At 39.9% G+C, this 9048-nt stretch overlaps 1 protein-coding gene across 1 annotated transcript in view; it reads right to left on the bottom strand.

Annotated features, from left to right (window-relative positions):
* The window catches only part of LOC107100260 (tyrosine-protein kinase SRK2-like), a 15845-nt gene extending 11102 nt beyond the window's left edge, over window positions 1-4743 (bottom strand). Inside the window, exons 1-2 of the mRNA XM_015398679.1 lie at window positions 4457-4743; window positions 921-1042 (exon numbers count right to left, since the gene is read on the bottom strand). Of these exons, the coding sequence (XP_015254165.1) occupies window positions 921-1042; window positions 4457-4743 (409 nt within the window). The remainder of the gene's footprint in view (window positions 1-920; window positions 1043-4456) is intronic.
* Window positions 4744-9048: the final 4305 nt, after the last annotated feature.

Below are 9048 nucleotides of genomic sequence, written 5' to 3'. Positions count from 1 at the left end.
ATGGTGCTTCTGTAGAAGGTGGGGAGGATGGGTGGGGGCAGGTGGGCTCTTCTCAAGAAGTACATGCGCTTCTGTTCCTTTTTGATCAGTGAGGTAGTGTTTACATTCCAGGTGAGGGTGTCTGTGATGTGCACCCCCAAGAATTTGGAGCTGCTGACCACCTCTACGTACAGCTGAGCTGTTGATGACTAGTGGAGCGTGGCTAGGCCGGTTTTTCTGAAGTTCACAATGATCTCTTTCGTCTTCATCTTTTGACGCATTAATGAGGGACATTTCTGGGATAGCTTTAGCTGCAATCTCCTTCCTCTCTAGGAATTGCTTGCCTCAGGACTCGGAGGCAATCAGGACAGACTACAGTTTACTCTCATTCTGGACACAAACTACTTTACGGTTTTAATTCTGGCAGGACACTGCAGTCCATAGAGCCCAAAACCTCCCTCCACAAAAATACCTTCTTCCCCTCTGCCGCCAGCCTTAATTAACAAAGTATTGGCCCCAAGCTAACATTTTTTTCCTTTTCAAAGTTTAATCTCCTCTCATGTTAATGCTACTGCATATTTTAAATCTGTCATTGTGCTCTTTCTCTGCAGAAAGGTGCACTTTTTCACTATTTTCTTTTTATTCCCATACAACTTGCATTTATTACTCCAAATCATACCTTTTTGAATCTATTAATGTGAACTGTGTTTTGTCCATGGGTATAACCTTTAAGCATATTCTTCATATCTGTAAGACACAACTTGGCAATGAACTAATTTTCTTATTCTTACTTTTATGGTTTCATATATGACTAAAGAAAAATAATTCAATATTTTCCAATAAAGCTAAAAAGCCAAGTTAATGATGTTTTTACAAACCAGAGCCAACTAACAATAGGGTTGAAGATCAAGCTAATATAAACTGCACTTAGATTTGCTTACCTGAGAGAGAGAGCTCTCCTTTGAAAGATTCAGAGTTTCTAATGAGGAATGCACCTTGCTTATTGCCCTCAGACAACAGCAACCTCTCCGCATCCCGCCGTTTAATCTCTGGTAAATACCATCTGCAAGCCAAATAAAAGTATATATACATCTGATTATTTAAAATCTGTTACGGTATTTAAAAAATAATCCTAAGTATTTTGTTAAATTGTTAGAAAATTCAACCTGTGTAAATGCTTTTGACTTGTACATTAAAGTAACAGGACAAAGTATACTAAAATAGTAAAATATTTCATTATGATCTAATTTATTTATTTAAGCCATTCATTTCATTGGCTGACGAATACAAACGACATGTAAATATAGGATTTCACAGTAAATTCAAATGATCCTGCAAACTCAAAAATTAGACCATTTGTCAGGCTCAGAACTGAAGGCTCCAAGAAAGTTTATGGACAACAGAATCAGAGTAAGCAGCATCGGCGTCTAAGGCAGGAACTTCTATGGGTCGAGTCAATAGGTTAGAAACCACGTCTATAGGCCCATACACAGATGTATCGGTGGTCGGAGGACAGACAGGATTTCAGAAGTGAGCAGATGAATTTAGGCGGGATAATCCAGAGGACAAAGCCAAAGCCGATGTCAGTGACGTGGTTGGTTGTCAGAGCCAGGAGTTCAGAGATCCGGTGAGGCGCCAAGGGAGAATCCAGGACAGAGTCATAGTTGCAGGTACCATACACAGTGTGGCTGACAGGCTGGACAATTGGAGCCAGACTCAGTAGTTCAGTAGTCGGGTAACAGTTCCAGTCGGTACACAAGCCCCTCACCTATTCAGCCAGGCCAACAATTCCCTTTAACAACCGCCCTTTTCAGACAGATAGACAGGTATGGTGCATTGCAGGCTAACAAAGAAGCCAAATGACCCCCATTCCAAAGGGGTGGAGCAAATAGAAACGTTGACTGTTTCTATTTGCATGTTTTCTAAACAAAAACAAGGCTTTGTTTGGCTGCTGGATAACGTCTCTAACTCAATGTTATTTATGCTATTCTGCTATTTCAATTTGAATTAAAAAAAGCTTCCTGGAAATGTTTACAATGTCCAGTGGATTTTTGTCGTCTTTTTACTTTTTTGGAAATGACTAGCCCCTGGAGGACTGACAATCTTCACCTGCAGCCACTAACTTAGACTTCAGCAAGAGTTTGGTTTAAAAGGGGGCTCCTCATTCATTCACTGTGGGTTTTAATTTCTGTTTTCAGTTTATCAATGTGTGAAGCTGATGAAAACTGTTCCTCCCAAAATGTAAAGGGATAAGTTATGCCAGTACTGATTTTCAGGTCACATGTATAGGCATGAGACAGAGTGGTTTCTTTCATACAGCTTGAACATTTCTGGCGCTTGCAGACATTTAAGATGTATACAAATTGTTGCACGCATCTACAAGTTGGGTAACACTCCCATATCCAATTTTATTAAGGTTACGGTGTTATCCTGACACATGGTTTGATGTTATCAGAGTGAGAAAAAAAAAATGCTTAACTTTATGGAAGTTTTAAAGTTACTGTCAGCTTTACATAATCAGTTATATTTTAAACCACAGTTTAAAGATTTGTTATAGGTTTTAAATTGTTCCTCAGTGTGTAATCAGTTTTCCAACTTAGTTTTGCAGTTAGTCTTACAGTTTTCCACAACTTAAGAGTACTTAAAATGTACATGGCAATTTTATGTCTATATTTAATGTGCTAATATGATTAGGTTTTTTTTTAGTAGTGTTACTTTTCAACAGAATTGTTGAAGCCTTCCACCCTTGGATGCTGGCATGTCCAATGGGAATTGTTGCTGCCCTTTCAATGCTTTATGGATCATTTAGAAAAAGCAAAAAAAAAAAACATGATGATTGATTAAGCTGGGGAATTTTCATGGTAAAAATTCATGATTCTCAGAATTTTTGATAAAGAGAATTTGGGGAAGAAGATGGCTCCATGTCATTCATTCACTGGGGGTTTTAATTTGTGTTTTCAGGACCTGTAATGGTTCTCCCCTTTTAGGACTGTGTTTTTTGTTTTCAGTTATTAGTTATTCAGTTTTGTTAATCTTTGGTTTATTCTCCATTATATCTAAGCAGTCTTTAGTTACTATCTGCTGCCCCCCTGGTTTCCTTCTAGTTAGTTCCACTCACACCTGCTCCACGTTCATTAGCTCATCCTTTGTACTGTTCCCCTTATATACACCACCTCTGCAGTCACTCAGCGCTTGTTCCTTGTTGCTGTTTTGTTGTTTCCCTCGTCTGTGGCTTCCCATGTGAGTTTTTTCTGAAGTTTTGTTTTTTTTGGGTTCTATGTATTTTTGTATTTTTCCTCAGTTACTTCATTAAATTTGCAAGATTAACCTCTTCCTTCCGGACGCTGCATTTGGGTCTTCAAACAACCTCCATACAAATCATGACAGGACCTCCACCCAGAGGAAGCAGAAGGCATCAAGACCAATCATTTGTTTACATTTTTTCCACCCGTTTTGAATCGTGTAACACATACTATAATAAGAAATTGATTTACTGTTAGATAATTTTTTGAATTACGTTGTGAAAACTGGTTTAAAAAAGTACAAATTTTCTTAAAATAATGCTTTTTATTTGAGCCACTAAATTGACTGAGATGCCAGAGAAATTAGTATTTCTGCTCTTAAAATTAGATTATTTTATGATATGCATTTGAAATAAAACAGATTTTTCTTTTCTTATTTTAAACATAAACCACCATAATCCATCTGTAAATGTCTAACTCGTTAAATCAAGGAAAAATACACTTATTTAAGAAAAATGTGCGTACTTATATTTACATTTTTGCTTTGTGTGTTTTCAGTACAGGGGAAATGACAGTGGTCTGGACCAGTTCTACAGTGGCATTGGCCCCTGTTGGCCCCTGTCCTGAACAGCCTATGCACTGAACTGATATAAAACCAGCACTGATGGGTTTCCCCTTTTTTTTTTTTTCCTTCTTGTTTTATTTCTAATTTCTGGTTAATTAAGACTAGCGTCAGGAGGGGACAGTGCAGTTAGAGCAGTTGGCACGGACGTGAGAGAATTCGTGGTAGAAAAACTGAAGCGTTTTGGGCGGAATGCATCATGAAACTAAAGTCTCATTGTTCTTGATTTCTGAAACTTGGCAGCTCTGTAGCTTATGGCGTAACACTCATTTGCGACACTATCCTGATCCACTGTCTGTTGATTAGCAACCCTGTTGCTAGTTTGGATCTACCCAGGTTTTGCAGTATGCACACGTTTTCTCAATGCTATTCAAAAATCTGAAATATTTTGCAGATAATAGCACAAATATGTAGAAGTGCAACATGCATGTCTCCCACTGTAGTTTCTCTTTCTTTCTAGCTCTGTGCTTTGTCTAACCAGTCATTTCTATCCATGAGGGATAGCCATTATCAGATGTGTGGCTGTCTGGTAATTAAATCCACTCCAAATAAAATAATTCCTGGTGTCAAAACACCTTTAGAAAGCAGCTTTCTATAAAGTGACAATACTCACGGTTCAGGATCAACCCTCTCTACAGGCGCCAAATAGTTAGAAGGAATGCATCCCTTTGCACTGGTAGACATGGTTCTTGCGATCCACCATTCCTCGGTGGTGTAGTCGATGACCTCCAGAATATCCCGGGTGCTAAAGGTCAGATCATCTGCAGTGCGAGCCGTGCAATCAAACAGGGCGGTGTAGCGTTTCCCTCCCATAAACCCCGACGGTGAGGGCAGAGGTTTGTTTACAGCATAGCCTACTTTTGATTCCAACCTACGAGCTGCTGAAGGGGTTCTAACCATTCTGACATCTTACAAGTTCTGGCAATTGTCTGGCTTGGTCTGCTTAGAGGCATGGCAGGAAACACAGCTAGAAATATCTTTATCCCTGGATTTAGAAAAATCCAGCTTGGTGGCCATGTTGCTTTCCACTCCTCAATCATAAAAGCTTATTCACTTTGCAGCAAGCTGTTCTGCTAACCTCATTATGTCATAGAACACATAACAATAGTCCAACTGAGAGACAGCAATGATCTTTGACCAGACTGGAACAAACAAGTCTGAGTTGAAGGTGTGCAACTTAAGATTTGAAGTTTCCTGTCTGACACACTTTGCAAGGTCAGGTAGAGGAAACTACCTGCACCCCTAAGCTAACACCATGGTCTATGTTTGTCACCCTAACGACAACATATATGAACTTATGACATTAATTATAAAAACATACCACCAAAGTTACTGATATCACTTTCAAGTTGTGTTTGCATTCATTTTGAACGTTTAAATTAATCATTTTTTATAAACATACAGTTATAAACTGGATCGTGTTTAAGAACATTAGAATCCACAGTTTGACCAAGAGAGAGGATCAATTGGATGTGTTGTTTAAAGTATCTTTTATAAAATGAATTAAACTCAATACAAAGTATGCATTGGAAACATCCTATTTATTCATGCTCCCTAAACATTAATACAGCCCTAATTTTATGGTTCACACAAACAATATATGTATTAAAACTTGTCAGACTCAAAATGTGTGCAATAGTTTCAAGAGCCCTTTATTTTATTTATCCTGTCTAGCAATGTGGCAATAAGAATTGTTGTCTTATTAATGCCAAAAAGAGCCCAACAGAATTTACTCTAATAAGTAGAGCATTATCGCTTTCGCCATAGTGCTCTGCTTGATTTATAAAACTATAAAATAATTTTATTATGATTCATGTAGGGAATAACTCATTTTAGGAGGAGACTAAATTGAAAAAGTAGAGGAAAAACAGTGAACAGATGAAAGAAAGAGGGGACAAAAGATAGAGATGGACAAAACTTGATTAGTTTGCTTCATCACCTGCAGAGACAGATGTAAAACGAACAGCACAACCAACTGGTATAGAACTAAAAATAGAATACTGCAACACCTGGATACCATCACTGAAGTATGCAGTATTAATCAATATGAAGTGCATAAAGTGGTAGCTGAAAATTAAAGTTGATGAGTAACTAAGTAACCGGATCTAAGCACCTGTCGGTGTTTGTGAGAGTGCGCTTGAGTGAGGAAAGGGCTCAATAGTGGTCGTGAAAAGCCAAAAACCGCCGGCAGCCAGCTAATCAGACCATGGCCTGAAGGTAGCTGCCCGTCCCACAATGGGGGCCCCAACCGAGCCCCGGGGGGCCACGCCCCAAGAAGCAGTCTCCAGGACTGGGCCGGTACCCGGCACCATTTCGGCTGTTTGCCTCCTCCAGCAAGAGACCCTTTTGTTTTTGTTATGTTTTAAAGTGTTTAGTATTTTCTTCTTAAGCGGAATGCGCTACTGCAGGTTAAACCTCTTGCACTTATTAAGTGCTGTTCACAAATGTGGTACAACCAGTAACTCAGGAGGTGCCAACAGCTACGTGGTATTAAAACATGCAGCTGACAGATGTGCAGCTTACAGTGACAGTTTCCTTCTCGATACCGGACTCTTCATCCAATCTTCCCTCATTACCATCCTGACTCTCCTGGACATCTCCTGTATTACTGTATGTGATTTCCCACTTTTCATTTCTAATTGACTCTCTTAAGTTTTTGCCAGTGCGCAAAATAAATACGTTTTTTTTTTTAGCGTGAATATTTAAACCAATTTAGAAATTTTTAAACCACTGCTTTGGGGGGTATACGTTGATATTAACAAGTGTGTAACTGGCACACTAACACACAATGAGACTAACGTTAGAGTCACGCTTTCATGCGTGAACTGGGCAAGATTAGAGGTAAATAAAATATCCAAAACCTTGTAATAAATACAGGAAATAATCTACTTATAGAAGCCTAAATGTAGCACATACTACCTAGAAGACTTAAGAAGAAACAACAAATCAACAGTGAACAAAATTGGGAAAGTCACTTTCCAGCAAGCAGGAGGAGGTCTAGTGGATTTTAAATCTTGGTGCTGTTGCCTGAGGGAGACCTTTAAAGATGCTAAGACCTGCCTTACTTTGATTCTGAATTGGTTATCTCAGTCTGTCAACTACAGTCACTCCTACTATGGCAAGGCATATAAAATGAGTACTAAATGAGGAAATCTGCATGAGACCCTGGCCTCCTTATTTCAAGGACCTCGAAGGATCCAGTCCAGGTAGACCAGGTACTTGGGGGATGCAGCCTCTGAAATCGAAGGCACACAGTGCAGCAGAAGTTGGCTCATACAACCCAGCAACCTGCCTCTAGGAGGCCCTCTGGTGGCAGGTCTACAGAACTGAACAAACATAGTGCAACAGAAAAAAAAACACAACCCTATCATCTGCCTTCCAGTTTGGTCTCTAAATCTTGATGCAGGTACCTCCTTTTAAACATGTTGCATTTATAGATGTTTCAGTGTGGCCACACAGGATTTTAAGGCAATTCTACATTGAACAGTTGGACATAGGTGTGTGAGGTACAGTTTATGGGTTGATATTGTAGTTAAATAATTATTAAAATAAACAGTGTAATGGGACTGTCTAGTTATTAGTTAGATTTCTATGTTTTGCAGTTTCAGATGTGCTGTTTCCTGCTGTCCCATTTTCCTGTGTAGTTCAAGCTGTTTTTTGTTAGTCTGGTCGTCTTGCATGCCCTAGAGCAGAAGATCTGGGAGCTTGTCTGTGAGGGTGGACTAACTAACCTAAAAGCTTGGAGTCTTAACTGAAATTGGCTGCATATTTAATGAGGTATTTGATTTGCTTTTGTTTTGTTCTCATCTATTTTTCAGTGTCTCTTTTATCTTTTAAGTTTCAGGCTGTTGAGTAGATGAATAGTGCTAATTGTAGGGCTTTCAGTGCAATAATTCTCCACTAATAAATTATTTATATTGAGCTGACTGAGAGAGGAGATCTTTATTGAACTGCTGGATAACATATTGAAATTATTTCATATCAACCCCCATGAGGTAAATGGTGGCACATTTTGTAGCATTTTTGCTAGCTCCCACAGGCCAAAAACATGACTGTTTTGTTAATTGGCTGGTGTGTGTGCATGGTTGATGTTTTTGTGTCTCTGCGTTGCCCTGTGATTGACTGGCGACCTGTCCAGGGTGAAACCAGGCCTTTCGCCCATAGACGGCTGGAGATTGGCAACAGCACATCGCGACCTTTGTGGATGAAGCAGGCAAAGCTAGGTCGATCAGCCAACTTTAGGAAATAAATATCATAATAAAGGTAACAAGTGATTGAGGCGGTAGTTTTAAATAACAGCGGCCACCACTGACTTGTGGGTACAAGTCAACTTGAATAGAATAAAACTTTTTTGTCATTACACTGTCATAAGAACAAACTAGTGTTGTGCCAATACCATTTTTTCTGCCGATACCTGGCTGTGCAGTATTGGCCGATACTATCTGTTTGAAATTGATGTGTCTGTGTGTTTGTATATGAATAAGTGCATATTATCCATCCATTCATGCTTTTTCTGAAATCTTTAATCCCAAGTGGGGTCGCGAGGGGTGCTGGTGCCTATCTCCAGCTGTCTACGGGCGAGAGGCGGGGTCCACCCTGGAGAGTTTACCAGTCAATCACTGGGGCAACACAGAGACACAGGACAAACAACCATTCACACACACTCACACCTGAGGAGAATTTCGAGAAGCCAATTAACCTAAGTCATGTTTTCGGACTTTGGGAGGAAGCCGGAGTACCCAGAGAAAACCCAAACAAGCTCAGGGAGAGCATGCAAACTCCATGCAGCAAGATCCCGGGCCGCGAATTGAACCCACAACATTCTTGCTGCAAGGCAGTAGTGTTGACCACTGTTCCACTGAGCAGCAGAACTTCATACTACTTAGATGTAAAATAATTGTCATCATGGCTTTGTCAAGCTGCTGCCTACCTTTGTGAAGCAGGAAAGAGACTGATACAAAGTGAATCCAGTAGAACTTTTTATTGCCTACCTGGAATGTGTGACAATATTTGAATATACTTTTGGCTCTAAAATGGTATCGGTGCCCTATTTGTTGGTACTCACCGATACCGATACCACCATTTTAGTGCTGGATCGGGGCCCTGCCCAATACTGGTATCGAGGCAACACTAGTACCAAGGAACAGAAACCACTGTCTGCATTTTACCCATCCTCTTGGGGAGCAGTGGGCTGCCATTGTGCAG

The sequence above is a fragment of the Cyprinodon variegatus genome, unplaced genomic scaffold, assembly GCF_000732505.1.
Source record: "Cyprinodon variegatus isolate N-32 unplaced genomic scaffold, C_variegatus-1.0 Scaffold950, whole genome shotgun sequence".
Taxonomy (NCBI): domain Eukaryota; kingdom Metazoa; phylum Chordata; class Actinopteri; order Cyprinodontiformes; family Cyprinodontidae; genus Cyprinodon; species Cyprinodon variegatus.
The sequence above is the reverse complement of the archived record's forward strand: the minus strand, read 5'-3'. Positions and strand labels throughout refer to the sequence as shown.